At 54.1% G+C, this 15560-nt stretch overlaps 2 protein-coding genes across 3 annotated transcripts in view; one reads left to right on the forward strand and one right to left on the reverse strand.

Moving 5' to 3' along the window:
• OTUB2 (OTU deubiquitinase, ubiquitin aldehyde binding 2) overlaps positions 1-15560 on the forward strand; it is an 18854-nt gene continuing 3294 nt past the window's right edge. The window contains exons 1-5 of the mRNA XM_072762229.1: positions 1-220; positions 8709-8804; positions 10207-10325; positions 14108-14192; positions 14818-15012. Coding sequence (XP_072618330.1) covers positions 218-220; positions 8709-8804; positions 10207-10325; positions 14108-14192; positions 14818-15012 — 498 coding nt within the window. The 5' untranslated portion in view covers positions 1-217. The remainder of the gene's footprint in view (positions 221-8708; positions 8805-10206; positions 10326-14107; positions 14193-14817; positions 15013-15560) is intronic.
• DDX24 (DEAD-box helicase 24) overlaps positions 14615-15560 on the reverse strand; it is a 25233-nt gene continuing 24287 nt past the window's right edge. For both annotated transcript variants that reach the window (XM_025982526.2, XM_072762228.1), the window contains exon 10: positions 14615-15217. The gene's annotated coding sequence lies outside the window, so the exon portion shown is untranslated. The remainder of the gene's footprint in view (positions 15218-15560) is intronic.

The following is a 15560-nucleotide window of genomic DNA, read 5'->3' on the forward strand; positions in this document are numbered from 1 at the left end:
TCAGACGTCAATCGCGGGGCGTGCGTCTCGCTGGGACACAGTGGAGGTCTAGCCCGAGGTTTGCGGAGCGGTCGGGTGCATTCTCCGCTCGCCCCCGCGCCCTCGAGGCCCCCGCCGCCCGGCCCAACGGCGGAGCCAGCCGGTGGCTCCCGCGGCGCCCTCCCGCACCGGATCGCTGCCCGCTGGGGCGGGACCTGGCCCGACGGCTGCGGCCACTATGGTCAGTGGTCGTGGAGGGGGGCGGGGGGAGGGGAGCTGGACGGGGGGCGCGGGGGGCGGGCTCGCCGCCGGGGCGCCTGTGCGCTCGCGGGTCGGGGCACGGGCGCCGGGCTCAGCCCCCAGCGCGGGTCCCGGGGCGTTCGGACCCCTGGGAACGGGGAGTCGCCGCGACGGGTACTGCGGGGGGGGGGGGTCCCCGTCCTCCCCGGGGAGGCCCTGCAAGGCCCGAGGCGCGCCCCGCCGTGCCCCGTGGACGCCCGGCGCGGGGACCCAGCCTGGGCTCCGGGCCCCGCGTCCGTGGTGCGCCCGCCCCCGTGTCCCCAGGGTGTCGCCCCGACGGCGCAGTGTAGGCGCCCTCGACGGAAGGGAACCGAGAGGCCCCGGGGCTGCGGGTCGCCGTCTTTGTTAAGTAGCCGCGCAGTGGGCAGCTCCCCGCGCCAGCCCTCCTCCCCAAGCCCCGCAAGTGACCCAGGAGGTGCAGGAGCCCCGGGGGGGGGGGGGGGGGGGGACGTCCTCTCCATCCCGCGGATCAACAGAGGTGTGTGCTGTTGGGATGCACATGGAGAGGCGCCTCAAGTTGCAAGCACATGAGTTAGGGGGCCGCGGCGGAGGCCGGGGGAACCCTTGATTCAGAGTACGGGTGGAGCAGAAACGGCCCCAGAGCCACCCTGGGCCAGGCCGACCCTGGAACTTGCGTGGGAGGGGAAACTGAGGCCCAGATAAGCAAAGGGCGGGGACTGATTGTGGTAGTAGACCTGGGACTTGAACGCAGGCCTCTGGACTCCCAGTCCAGTGCTCCTTGTGTTACATCAGACCACCTTGCAGGTGGTGGGGGGAGGAGCCCGGCACCCTGCGAGCAACCGAGCAACCTGGTGTGGCGACTGCCTGAAACCCTTTAATCCTTAGCCCCCTGCTCCAGGGAGCCTGTAGAGTGTAGGGGCTGGTGGCCCTTATGGTGGCTTGGGGTCATACAGCTCTGAGTTCAGATGCCATCTCCACCCCTTGGAAAGCCAAGAGGCTTTGGTTGGGCTGCCCCCCACCCCTAGCACTACTTGGCGCATCTGCACAGCAGGCACTGTGAGGGCCACATGAGGTGACGCCCGTGGAGCGCCCGGCCTAGGTAACCAGCTACAGCTGCTCCTGTGGTACCAGGGTCCTGGAAGTGGGTGCACACGCATGCCCCGTTCTTCTTGGTCCCCTCCCTCTCCTGTCTGCGCAGGGAGGTGGTCCATCCCTTCAGGATGCTCCTGGGCTGCCGCATGGGTCAAAGCCTGGTCACGGCCTGGCACGTTGAGTGTGGCACGAGCAGCCAGGGCAGCTAAGTCAGGGCTGCCCTGGACAAAGCAGCCGGCTGCTGGGGTATGGCCCAGGGCCTCTGGGGCATCTGGAAGCATCAGCTTCCTGCTTCTACCCAGTGCCCCAGGGTTTCCCTGGCTCTGCTGCTCCTGGAAGGGGGCCCAGGTGTTTCTGCATCCATCACCCACTACGGAGTGGCAGGAGCTGGGGTAATAATGAGTTCAAAACGCCACCCTGGAGCCGGAGGCCACCGTTGGGAAGCTGAGAACAGGGCAGGGACGGTGGCGACGAGGACCTGAACTTTTGGTCTCTGTGCTAGACAGTGAGGCCTCTGATTCCACCTTCCCCACTGCCCTGGACTCTCAAGACCAGAAGTCAGAGGGCAGATGGGGTCAGAAGCACCAAACCTTCACCCTGTCAGGGAAGGCTTGGGGGCCTTGGAGAGGGGTAAAGTGGTGAATGCACTGAGGAGGGTGTCTGCCTGGGAATCACGGGGTGGGGCAGGGCCGCGCAGGGTCTGCTGGCATTTACTGAGCACCTACTGTTAGCCACGTACTGTGCTATGTGGCAATTTTTATGTTCCTGCGTGGTGTGAATGGGGCTATGTGTGCGGGGGCAGCAGAGGAGAGGAACGTCCTTGGGAAATACACCATCTTCTTTCCTCTTCCATTTCAAAGACACTGGGCTAAGCTAGAGGCCTGTGGAGAAGGCACAGGACCCCCTGGGAGGGCAGAGGCTGCCACTGGCTGGGCTGTAGGTAATAAGTGTTCACTCAAAATCCAGTTAACATTTGGTGAATATATGAGTGTGAGAGGTGAATAGTGAAACCACAGGGCCCTTCCGTGCTTTGTTATTTTATTTGTCAAACAAGCCCCTAGTCATCAGGCCCCATGATGGGCAGTGATGAGAAAGGTGAGGGGCCTAACCTTGCTTAGGAGCTTGATACCTGTTGGTCAAGACAGAGCTGGATGCAAGCAATCCCTGAGCTACTGATCATGGCCTAAGAGGCCTGACTGAGGGCTTGGGGAGCACAGCAGAAAGCTGGTAGTCGCTGAGGGTGCAGGGAGTATCAGGGAAGGCTTCATGAGGGAGTCTTTTGAATGAGGTTTTGAAGCATATGTAGGAGTATTCAGGAAGGACTTGAGGAAGGGTGCATTCCAGGCAGGGTGGGACAGTGTGCTTAAAGGCCTGGAAACAGGGTCAAGAATGGAATATTCTGGGAAAGGTCTGTGTGGATGCAGGGAGCTCAGAGGAGGGCGGGGAGATGAGTCTAGAAAAGTAGGGAGCGTCAGGATGTGCTGAGAAGGGCTTCAACATGCTGTGTTGTGGGCTTTGAATTTTATCCTGCCGGTGGGGATGGGGTGAGGACTGTAACAGACTTCTGACAAGTACGGGGTGGTTGACTTGGATGATCTCCCTGGCGGTTTGGTGGACACAGGGTTGGAGGTGGCCAGGCTGGGTGATGAGACTGGCTCATGCATTTGTTCATTCACCCATCCACTCAGTATGCATTTTTGGAGCATTACTGTGTGCCAAGCACTGGGGATTTGGTCTTGACAGGCATGCACAAATACCTGCCCTCATGTTGTTGACATTCTAGCAGAGGGACAGACAGATTGCAAGGAAATGAGTGAACCTACATGGCAGCCGATGTGAAGAAATAAAGCAAGTCAAGGTAGTGGGGGAGGGGCAGTTTTACACAGGGCAGTCGGGGAAGACGTCTCTGAGGAGGTGATGCCACCTGAGTCTTAAGAGGAGCATCCCAGGCAGCAGGAGCAGCATGTGCAAAGGCCCTGAGGTAGAAATGGGGATGTCTTGTTGGAGGAACACAAAGAGGGTCATTGTGGTTGGTGCTCTGGGAGGGTAAGGTAAGCGAGGCTGGATGTCGTAGAACCTGGGAGATTGTCTTCAAAACGTTGAGTCTTTTCTTTAAGTGAGGGGAGCCACTGGAAAGAATGGAAGAGAGTTGTGTCCTCCTCTGGCTTATGTGAAGCTGCCTGTGCTGGCTGCTGTGGAGGATGGTGAGGAAGGGGGGCAGGGCTGGAAGCCAGGAGATGGGTTGGGCTGATGCTATTGCGGGCTCCCTGAGGGCAGAGGGTGGCGACTCTGGCCTGACCCAGGAGCAGAGTCGATGGAGAAGAGAGGAGTGCAGGAGGGGGTTTGGCATGAGCTCTGGCTGGATGGAGGGGCCTTTTGGGGAGCTGGAGACAGCTGGAGAGGAGGCAGATATGGAGCAAGAGAGCATTTGGGGCATAATAGTTGAGGGGATGCTGCTCAGACATCCCGGTGGCTGTTTAAAAGTGGGAGCTTTAGGGCCAGAGATGAAAATCAGAGGGTCCTTTAGAAGATGCTGTAGGAGTCCAGACATCAAATGAGAGGTGGCTGGGATCTGAGTTCAGAGTCTCTGCAAAACTAGCCAATAACTGTGACCCAAAAGGGGTGGAAGCCCAGATGCAGGGACTTCCCTGTTTCCTTATCTGCACGGCACAGAAGGGGCATGTGGTGGGGAGGGGCAGGCTGATAGCTCCCTGAGGATGTCCACACCTAATCCCCAGAACCTGTGAATAAGGTCCCTTACATGGCAACAAGGGCTTCACTGGTGTGGTGAAGTTAAGGGTTATTGAGATGAGGGCCCTGGATCACCCAGGTGGGCCCAATGATGTAATCACAAAGGTCCTTATAAGGGAGGGGGGGGGGCAGGTGGTGGTGGTGATGGAGGAAGAGGTGGAGGTGGAGAAAGAGGGGGGAGGAGGAGGAGGCAGGAGGGTTAAAGTGAGGAGCTGTGATCCTGGAAGGAGAAGGATCGTGAACCAAAGAGCACAGGTAGCTTCTAGAAAGTGACAAAAGTAAGGAAATGGGTTTTCCTCTGGAGCCTCCAGAAATGCAGGTAACAAATCTGTGTTGTTTTTAAGTCACCGAGTGTGTGCTAACTTGTTATAGCCCCAATAGGAAACCAGTTCAGGGCACTAGGTCTTTCCAAGATCCTTTGCCTCCAAGCATTTTGATCACTCATCAGTAAAAAAAGTGATCATCCTATACATCCCTGTATTCTATACATCCTCTCCTAATGTAGCCCTCGGCCAGCCTACCTCCCTCTGAGGCAGCTCCACCAGCTAGGCTGACCACAGGCTGAGTCAGCCTCGTTAACCAGGCCCAGTACCCCAGAAGCCACGACTCACCGCGTGGTCTGACCTCAGGCTACCAGCTCCTTCACGGTAGAGTCCAGAGCTTCCAGGGGTCACCCACCGACAGGGCTCAGGACCTGGCCAATCTCCTCTCATCTCCTCTCAGAAGGTCCCTGTTACTTCCCAAGGCTTCCTGGAGCTCCAGCCCTGGTCTTGCCTGCCTGGAGCCAGAAGGATCTGGGTTGGGTGAGCCTGGCGTTTGGGGGGTCTGAGGCTGGTGGAGCAATGCTTGAGGCTACGTGGCCAGGTTACCAGTCTGCAGAGAGACTTTGGAGAGACTACCAGAGGAAATTGGGGAATCTGACTCTCCTGCATTTGGAGTGGGTGTGGACTCGGGTTGGGATCAGTTGCAGCACACCAAGTGCTTTGATTCCTGCCCTGGCTCTGAGGCTGTGGTAGGAAAGCAGTCCAGGCTCTCCGCGAGGAGGAGGAGGACACAAACCTGGTCTGAATGCCAAGCCCACCTGCTAGTGCATTTCTCACTTTGAAATATAGGCCTCAACTTAACCTGCTAAATGCCCCTTCCAAGCAGAGTTGCCAGCTGCCTGACTTAATTAGCATCTATTTGCAAACCAGCAATTAAAGACTAAAATCCTTTCAGGTGGCCTGATTAGGGCCAATGGGACATTGTCAGGCTTGTCCTTTCAACATCCTGGAAATTTTCAGGCACAATTAAAATAAAATAAAATAAAATAAAACAAAACACCAATTAGAGTCAGCCAATATCAAACCCAGAAAGCCTTGTACCTGATTTATGGGCCAGTAAACTGAGGCCGTGCCCAGGTTCTCCGTGGAGTTTCAGATCCTCGTTTTCCCCCAGAGCTGTGACCAGGGCTGTGCTGCTGGGGACAGGGACCAGGACAGGGACCTCAAGCTGATTTGGGCCATTCTGGAAATCCTGGTCCCCCTCCACTCCTCCCCCAGCCCCATAAGTACACTTGCGACCACTAAGGGGGCCTTGGAGCTGCCGGCACCTGGGGTGGAAGAAGCCAACCAGGGGAACCATTTATCAGGAGGGGAAAATCTTAAAGTAGTATTAAGTGAAGCAACGTAAAAAGGCCATGACATCTGCAGAATAGTATGTAATGCACATTTAAAACACGTGCATACGTAAAACAAATCTGTAGTTTTAAGAAGACCAGTACATTCCACGTACATGAGGTCCTTAGGCTAGGCAGATTCGGAGAGAAAATAGAATGGTGATTGCAGGGTCTGGGGGTGGGGTGGGGAATGCAGAGTTAATGTTTAGCGGGTAGAAGGTCAGGTGGGGTGATGAAAATGCTCTGGGGACAGAAGCTGGGTGATCGTTGCACAACTGTATGTGTACTTAATGCCCCTGGACTGTACACTTACAAGTGGCTATGGGAGTATATTTTATATTTTACCTCAATGAAAAGACAGGTACACACTGAAACACGTACCACAGGGACTACCGATAGAGGGTGGGGCACGGGGACAGGGATGAAGGGAAGCCAGTGTTGACAGCAGGGCTCTCGAACCCTGAGTGTGGTGAGCGCCACCCTCAGTGGCTGAGAGGCACCCCGAGCTGCTTTTTAATATTTTTCCTATAAATTTAATAGCCTAAGGAAATTTGCCCCAAATGCCAAGTTTGATTATGGCAAGTGGAAAACCTAAACTGGCTTTCCTGGTCCAAGGTGGGTGTCCCTTTCTATTAACATTCTCGTTTTGACTGCTAATGGTGCTTTTCTATCATAAGTACTTATCCTTACATCATTCGGGTTAATTCCCTAAACTCCTTTCCACGCCTCCGCTATATCCTCTCTGAAGCAACTGAATACACCTAACTACATGTCCTCCCGCCCCATTGTTTGGTTGGGTTTTGTTTGGGGCAGGCCAGGGATAAGCAGCGTTAAATACCAGTTGTACTGCTTTTTAATCCATGTTTAGAAAGACCCAAGCCAATGTTTGCAGTCCACTGTCTATAAAACGAGACTTTTGTTAGTGAGGTGGGTAATGGGACCCTGGAAGGAAGTGAATGTGAGCTAGAGGGTTCTGTAGAGCGGGCGCACCTGCTGTGTTTAAACACACCTGAGTGTCCCCTTGCCTTTCCCTCAAAGCAGAAGTGGATTTTTTATTATGAAACTTATGGGGTCCTGTGGGTAACTGTTTTACTAGCACATAGTAGTAAGAGTGCAAAATTGCACACCAGCAGTTGTTATGCTGATAATGGAAATCCTCTATGATTTAGCAAAGATCAAAACATGTTAACTTTTCCCTGCTCTTGTCATGTCCAAGCTGAAGTGAGGAAGGAGGCTGACTTAATTTTGCAGAGAAGGCTGAGTATGGAATGGAAGCTTCCAGAAATGAAACCCAGAATCTCTTCCCCCACCAACAAGCATTTGCATCCCTGTTCCCTCTTTTAGAAAGCCTTTTCCTCCTGTTCTTGGGATGATACATTCATCCTTCTCCACTCAGGTTTTTCTCTGGGAAGTTGGCCTGACTCCCCCAAATTCAGGAGAGAGCATGTTTGGGGCCACCAGAAAGGGAGAAAAGGAATAAAAAGTGTGAGTTCAGGGGAGAGCCCAAGCCTGACTTGGGTGGGGTGGGGCAAGCAGGGAGTCCTTCTGGATATCGTGGCTTTTGTTTGTTTAACAAATCTCTCACCCTCTGCTCTCTTCCATGCCTTATGATGGGCCCTGGGGCATCAGGTAAATGGAAGGCCTCAGTAGTGTGACAAGCTGTCATCCGCCGAGGGAGGCCTGCGTGGCTTTGGTGACGTTGATGGCAGGGAGCATCCAACCCCCCAGAAATGCCCCCTTCCCAGTCAAAGCTCCTCTCATCTGTCCTGGATGCTGGACACAGGAATCGGAGCAAAGAAGCTCATTGTCAGATAGAAGTTTGAGTCTGTCCAATGTAGAGATGGGCAGCCCTAGAAGTCACTTACACCTCATTGTGTGATCTTGTGGTCCAGCTCTGTGCTTCCAGTGATGAACTTTGGTGAAATCTAATCATCAAAAATCCAGACATTTTTCCAGGTGGAAAGGAGCTCGTAACATCAAAGTTCCTCTGTGAGCCCTCAGCCCTAGCCCTCAGTCTGTGAGGAGGTGGAGAGGCTGCCCAGGAAAGGCCCGTGTGGTCAGAGGCATAAAGTGAAAGTGGTGAGCTCTGACAACTCTGTCAAAAATGATAGCAATAGATGGAAAGCTTTTCTGTTCACAAAAATCCCAAGTAACACCAACCTTACAGCTGTGCAGTGTTGAATAACTGTCTCCTTGGTTTGTGTGCAGACACCAGGGCCACTTCTCTTAAACTAAATGACATGTGGCTTTAATGCCAATTTCTCTTCCATTGCTTTCATGCTGTGATCAGAGCTGTTCTAGGGATGGGTTGGAGGCAGGGGTGCATCTGCCATTTGGGCACTGGGCAGGAACAGTTTGAGACAGAGAGGAGGCTGGTAGGGAGTTGGCTGTTAGAACAGAGATGTCTCCTGCCCTTTCCCTGGCCCCGAAGCCACCTCCTGCCATGACCTGCTCCTTGTGGATTTCTTCTCAGCCCTCCAGAGCCCTGCCTCTGGGCCAGGAAGCTTATCTCTGGGTTGGAATGGATCCAGGCTCCAGCTGGGCTGCAATATGGACTTTGGCCGGTAGGTGGTACATCCACCAGATGTTCTAACCTCAATTTCCAGATTGTCAAAAGGTGGTTTGTGCAGGCTGGAAGTTTAGGTATTGTTGGCAAATAAAAGAATGAATGAGTGAGACAGGAAGGGCAGGAGACAAGGGGATACCTCATACTCCAGCATGAAGGCTCACTAGGTTCGAGGAGTTATATCCTAAAGTGAGTCCATTCGGAAGTTACAGGATGACATCCCTAAAGGATGGGGCCGATCCTGACCAGGGAACATGACATCCAAGATAACTGGTAGTGTGCCCTTTGTGGATAGGTAACATTTACTATGTCATGTAACTAGCAGTTGAGAGGCTTTCTACCTGGTGGAAGCCCATCAGTTGCTTTGAAATTGTCACACAGCTTTGCTTCCTTTTCTTTCAGAGTGAAACATCTTTCAACCTAATATCAGAAAAATGTGACATTCTATCAATTCTTCGGGATCATCCTGAAAACAGGATATACCAGAGGAAAATCCAGGTGAGATGGAGGTTTGCAGGGGAGAGGATCTTGGAGCAAATGTGCTGGAGCTGGGATTGGAGTCAAAGGTACCACTTTGAAGGCAGAGTGGCTTAGCATTGGGGCCGGGCTCCCGGGCAAATTAAAGGGATCCCACAATATTTTCATGTTGGGTATTTGCCTTAATGAGAAATCTTTTAATTGTCAAAAATATATGTATACGTATATATTTATATAGGGCTTTTTTAAAGCTAGGTACTATCCTAAATGCTTCATATACTCACTGAGATCTCATGACAAGGTTGCAAATCAGTACTTTTATATCCACATTTTACAGCTGAGGAAACCGAGGCACAGATGCTAAATAGCAGGCCCACCATCCTACAGCTAGTGAGTGGACAAGCTGGGGTTTGGAACAGGCAGCCTGATCTCTAAGCTGCATCCAGAACCACAGTGCTAGGGCATCTCTCAGTGGGGAAGAGCCACTCCAGCTGAGCTATGCAAAAGAGGAGTTGGCCAGAAGGGTGCAGGGACAGCTCACAGAACCAGGGCAGCAGGAGGAGCCTGGGCTCTCTCCATCTCTGGGGGCAGCACACCTCTGCTTCCTCTGCTCATTGGCAGGACTATCTCCTGCAGCCACAGGGAGCACTTCCTGGGGCAGGAGCAAAGGCTGGGCCATAGGGACTCGTGTACCCTGGAACCCTCTCAGGAGGTAAGATGGGGTTCCCAAGGAGCATGACCTTCCCTGTTGGCCTGCCTGAGATGGGCCCCATTAACTCCAAGCCTTGTCATTGCTGTGATGGGAGCAGGGACTTCCTGATGCCCATGCTCTGCTCTCAGAACGCTGATGGTAACCCCATGAGGCAGCCAAGGGGACTCCAGGGCGTTGCAGAGATTGGCAGCTAGGAGCAGAGTGGAGGTGAGTGGCCTGGGGAGGGCCACACCTTTTGAGCAATGTTTGAAAGACTGGCCAGACCACGTGGTTATGTCTGAGGTGTCCTTTTCTAGAGGCTGCAGACTCCTGGCCCACTGCTCAGCCACACTACCCCTGCGCCATGCACATCACTTTTGCTCCTCTCAGTGCTACTCCTCCTGGAAGCCTTCCTAGACTTCTGATGCCACTGTTCCAAGGCACTCCCATGCTTCCCGTCTTGTCCTAATTGTCTAACGGTCCATTTCCCCAGACTGTAGGCTACCTGAGGGTGAGCCTTGACCTGTCTGTTCAGCACTGGGTGCTGCCACAAGGACAGGCTCGGCACAGTTTTACATTTGTGTGATGAAGGATATTTGGGAGACTGTGAAGGGTCAGCCGGCCCAAGAGCAGGGAGCAGGTGCTACCTGGGGGAAGGGTGGGCCCTGGCCCTTACAGGACTTAAGGGGTGATGGTGTTGCAGATGTCCACATTTCCTTTTCTGCCCTTCAGGAACTCAGCAAAAGGTTCACCGGGATCCGCAAGACCAAGGGGGATGGGAACTGCTTCTACCGGGCCTTGGGCTATTCCTACCTGGAATCCCTGCTGGGGAAGAGCAGGGAGGTCCTCAAGTGAGTGGGGGGCATGTGGGACCACCGGGTGGGCTGGGGGGAACGGCTGAGTCTCCCAGAGGGGGTTTCCTAGGCACAGCCTGCCAAACCTGGGGAGGGGACAGCCAGGCGGTTGGGGATGGAACCAGTGACCTCATAGGTGCCATTGCCCTGGCCTGAGTGCGCCTAGGTGGGTTGCCTTAGCTGACTTTTTGAAGACTCACTCCAAGGAGAAAAATGAAGCTTTGCCCATTGTGAATAATTTTAGTTGCCCCTGTTCTTGAACGTGTGTAACTGGGCATCTGCCCATCTACCCGGGTCTTGACGTGATGCCGAAGGTTCCTCTCTGTCCAGCTGCTGCTTCCTGGAGCAGTCCTTTAGGCCTCTGCATCTGGGCTTAGGCCAGGGCTTCTCTGGTGTCCCCCTTCGCTCAAACCGCCTGGATCTTGGTGAGGGTGGTCCCAATTCAGTTGGTCCAGGGCAGGCTTTTGTGTCCCTCCCGAGCTCCTGGGAGATGCCGCCACTGCCGGGTCTCAGACCACACTGTGAGCAGCAAGGAGCTGAGAGATGTGCTTCTTGATCTTGGAGCTCTCACTGCCCTGAGAGGATCTGATGAAGGCCACCGCCCACACATGCGGGAGCAGAGCAGAGTAGCCCAAGCTCCCAGAGCCCTCAGGCTTGATCCTTGGACCCTGGTGCCGGAACTACTCTGCAAGGGCAGCTTTCTCAACAGCGGCACTCCCCACATTCTTGTTGTGGGGCTGTCTGGGGCCTTACAGGGTGGTTAGTAGCATCCCTTGCATCCACCCACTAAATGCCAGGAACATCCTTCTCCCCAAGTCATGACAATCAAAAATGTCTTCGGACTCAATCAGGTATCTCCTTGGTTGGGGAGCAAGTCAACCCTGGTTGACAACAGCTAGGTTAAGGCCATTATCTCCTGTTCAAAATGTAGATTCCCTCAAAAGGGACAGAAATTAGGCCACCTGTTCCTTATTTGGAAGGAACCATTCCTGAATGACAAACTGGCTGAGTCTCTTTTGATGGGAGAGTCACCTATCTGTAGTCACCATCCTCCCCCATCTCCCCACAGCTCTGCAGAGTTGAGACCGCACAATCCTGGGCAGGGTTTTCCCCCACTACCCGTATCCCACAGAGTTGGGCCATGTCGAAGTCTAGGGCTCTAAGCCTGACCTCACTCTCTTGCTTACTTGCTGTGACTTTGGGCAAGTCACCCCACCTCTCTGAGCCTCTGTTTCTGTGGAAGGTGGGTGAGTTTGCATACACAAGGTGTTGTGGGTGCTGCTCACAAAGCCCAGCCCATGTGTCTGTACCAGCCCTGCATGCTCATTTCCCTTCACTCCAGCACTCCTTACAGGGCAGTGTCCCTGCCTACAGTCTTCACCCAGCAGGGCACCACACAGACTGGCCCCAGGGATGTAGCAGAGAACGAGACAAAACCCCCCGTCTGTGGAGCAGACATGCTAGCAGGAGAAGACAGTATGTGAGGTGTCAGGTGGTGATAAGCGTTGTAGGAAACACCAGGCAGGGAAGGTGGCCAAGTTGTCCAGGGCTGGGGCAGGAAGTGTTGCCCCAGGTGTTTAAGTAGGGGTTGGAGGTAAGGTCTATAGCTATAAAGACCCTGAATTTCAGCCTGAATGAGACGGAGCCCCTGAGGGTTTGAGCAGAGCATTGCCTGGCCTGCTGGCTGGTCTCCACAGGACAGACTGAAGGAGGCAGAGCAGGGAACACGCTCAGGGAAAGGAGAGAGGATAGTGACCAATCCCCCTCCACTCCTGCCATGAGCAGGTGGGGGTACTGACTGGATTCCAGATTCCTGTAGAGGGGGCATCAATAGGACTCATTCACGGTTAGGCGAGGTTGGCATTACCCCATGCTGCAATTTGAGTACACTGAGCCTCAGGAAGGTGACAAGCCTTGCCCAAGGTCACCCTAAAGCTGGCATACAGGGCAGCCCGGGTGGCTCAGCGGTTTAGCGTCACCTTCAGCCCAGGGACGCTCCAGGGACGCTGGAGACCCTGGATTGAGTCCCATGTCAGTATCCATGCAGGGAGCCTGTGTCTCTGCCTCTCTCAAATAAATAATTTTTTTTTTTTTTTTTTTTAAAGCTGGCATACAGCAGAGAGCCTTACCCCAAGTCCCAACACCATCCTCCTCCCCTTCACTCGCCTCATCGGCTCAGAGTTCTGGCCTAGGCTTTTGCCTCTCACGTAGCTGGGCCCGCGTGCTGCGCCACAGTGCCTGGTATAGGGGTCAGCAGTCACTGGGAGGAAGCAGTGTGGGAATGCAGCTGCTGAGGTCCAGGGAGGCCAGGGAGAAGGGGGCCCAAAGCCTGAGAGCAACCGAACAGCAGGGCTGCCAACTGCTGGTGTGGTGTGTTCCCCACACCTGCCCTGGTCAGAGCCAACTTCCACCTCCTGCTTTAGATGTTTGTGCTCCGCATACACCACCCCTCTCCTCACCGGCCCCTCTCCTGCAAGGAGGCACCTGAGCCTCTCCCCCTCTGGCCTAGAGTTCCTGGTTGAAACCCTCTGCCTGTGCCCCACTGGGAGTCTAGCCTCCCTCCCCAGGGGAGGGACTGCAACTCAGCCAGTGCCAGCTGTCCCCCAGAGCCTCTCTACTTGGTCCTTTTTGCACCAGCTCTTACCCTCCCCTCCATGGACCAGTCACTTATTCTGTTTCTCATGTCAGCTGCTAACTGTGTCTTGGGGCCAGGGGCTGATAGGGCTCCTTGCGGGCCTCTGACTACCATGACTGCTCTTGGAAGGGAGCTGTGCCGTTAGGGGCCTGCCACGGAGGCAGATAGGGCTGAGCCAGCACTGACAAGAGCAAGGGCCATTGGACCCAGGTGTGAAAGGAGGTCAGTGCTGGCCAAGGTTTAACGGCTGTGGGACAGGGAGGCCTGACTTGTGTTAGCCCATCCTGTGGTTTAAATACTCCTGTCACAACTGGTTTTTCAAGCCACCATCATGGGGGTCACTCAGCAGGGATCAGGGAAGAGATAAACATGCTACAGCCCAGTCATATCTCCACCATCACACATGACAGACATATGTAACCTCAAGAGCAAAGATAATTAGGAAATGGAGTTTTAAATATTTAGCTTTGTGTTGTAGTATAATTCAAGTAATGGTGTTTAACCCCTGACTGGCAAAATCTTGAAAACTGAACAATTAGCTCTTGTGAATAGGTAGAGGGCACTGGTTGAGGGGACAGGGTGCTAAGGAGTGAAACACAGACGGGGAGTGAGTGGCTGTGGGTGGGAGGGAGGCTTAGAAGGGAGAGGAAATTGGGGAGCTAGGCAGGGGCCCTCCCTTGGATGTTTGTGCTGAGGAGCTGTGTCCTGAGGGAGGAGACTGTGCTAGGTCACTCCAGAGGTCCTTGTGGAGAAGGGACTGGGAGCAGGGGAAGGCTGAGCATGGCCCTGGCCAGAAATGATGATCACATGGCAAGAACCACGGGGAAAAGGAGGAACAGAGTTCAGAAACCTTTGAAAGGTAGAATCAACGTCTGGGAGGGGGTAGTGATTACCTCAACCTCCTAATCTATGAACTGGGTGTAACACCCCCTTCCTGGGATTGTATACACTTGGGAGGAATAGAAAAGTCTGTGTGTGATCCACAGGGAAGTGCTCTGAAAGGGAGAGAGCAGTCACCTGGTAGTGGCACAAACCTCAGGTGTGGGGTGCAGTGGGTGTGAGCGGGAGGACACTGACTGTCACAGCAGTGCTCCATCATCATTTCTCCATGAGCCATCAGTCTCAGTCTTCCTTTCCCCTTCAGGTTCAAAGAACGTGTCCTGCAGACCCCAAATGACCTCCTGGCTGCTGGTTTTGAGGAGCACAAGTTCCGAAACTTCTTTAATGCTGTAAGTTAACCTGGGCAGGATGGCTTAGAGTCCAGGTCCTTCCATGCTGGCAGAGCAGATAGGAATGGGCACTGGCTGGAGCCCCTCACAGCCCAAGGTTCTGCTGTTATGCCCTTCTTGCTCCTCCCAGCTGGGGGAAGGACAGACAGCTGCTTCCAGCACGTGGGGACAGGACCCCAGGGCCCTGCCCTCCTATTGGGAAGGGGCACCTCCTTTGGGGCAGCTTTCAGGCTGGAAACATCCCCTAGTTTCCTTCATCCATTCCCTCTCCACCCTGCTCCCCTCCCTTATGAAGCCGGTGGGGTTGGAGGATTCAGTTCTGAATCCCAACAACCAGTGATGGAAGGAGACCCCCAAGTGCTATGCCCTAGACAGGATTCTGGGCTAAGGTACACATTGCAGAGCATTTCTAACCCTCCTACTTAGCTTTGGTCCCAGATATTTATTTCGGTACCTCAATTAGAGGACTTAAAAGGGAAATACACATGGAGGGGAGGGTCCTATGGAGAGAGTCCCATGGGGGAGGGAAGAGAAGGGGGAGGGAGGGGAGGGAGGAGAGGGAGGGGAGGGAGGGGAGGGAAGGTCTTGCCTGTGCCTCCCTCGACTGACACCTGGCGGAGTGCAGTTTTACAGTGTGGTAGAGCTGGTAGAGAAGGATGGCTCAGTGTCCAGCCTGCTGAAGGTGTTCAACGACCAGAGCTCCTCGGACCAAATCGTGCAGTTTTTGCGCCTGCTCACCTCAGCCTTCATCAAGAACCGTGCAGACTTCTTTCGACACTTCATTGATGAGGAGATGGACATCAAAGACTTCTGTACTCATGTAGGTCCTCAGAGTCTCAAGCTTTGGGGACTTAGCTCCCAGCCCTGGGATCTGCTGTATCAATACCCATCTCCTGGGTTTGTACACACAGGGGAGGATGGTGTGTGGGCCGTGGGAAGGTGCCAGGAAAGCCCCTCTCCTCTCAGGAGACTTTAACACCATCATCCCTCGTCAGGGCAGTTGATGTCACGTCTGCATTTGTAATCTGAAGAACGAGATTAGCAAATCAGAAACTGATCCTACTTGAGCTGCCTGAACTGTGTGGCTGTGGGTGTACATCCATCTGAGAAACGAGGGCCCTGTTTACAAAACTGCAGAGTAGCAGCCCCAGAATCACATTTGTCTTAAGATGTGTTATGCTGTATGGTATTTATCTGAAACGGAGCTGCCAACATTTAAACCTTGGGTAGCTTTCCTATCTGGATTTCTCTCAGAAGATCCAACTCTCAGGGCTTTATTCCTGCATGGCAACAATCAGCAGGAGCAGAGTAGCAGCGCCCTGGTTATGTGGGACACGCATGCCAGCCTGCCACCATCTCTGTTGCCTC

Source organism: Vulpes vulpes, chromosome 6 (genome assembly GCF_048418805.1).
Source record: "Vulpes vulpes isolate BD-2025 chromosome 6, VulVul3, whole genome shotgun sequence".
NCBI classification, from domain to species: Eukaryota; Metazoa; Chordata; class Mammalia; order Carnivora; family Canidae; genus Vulpes; species Vulpes vulpes.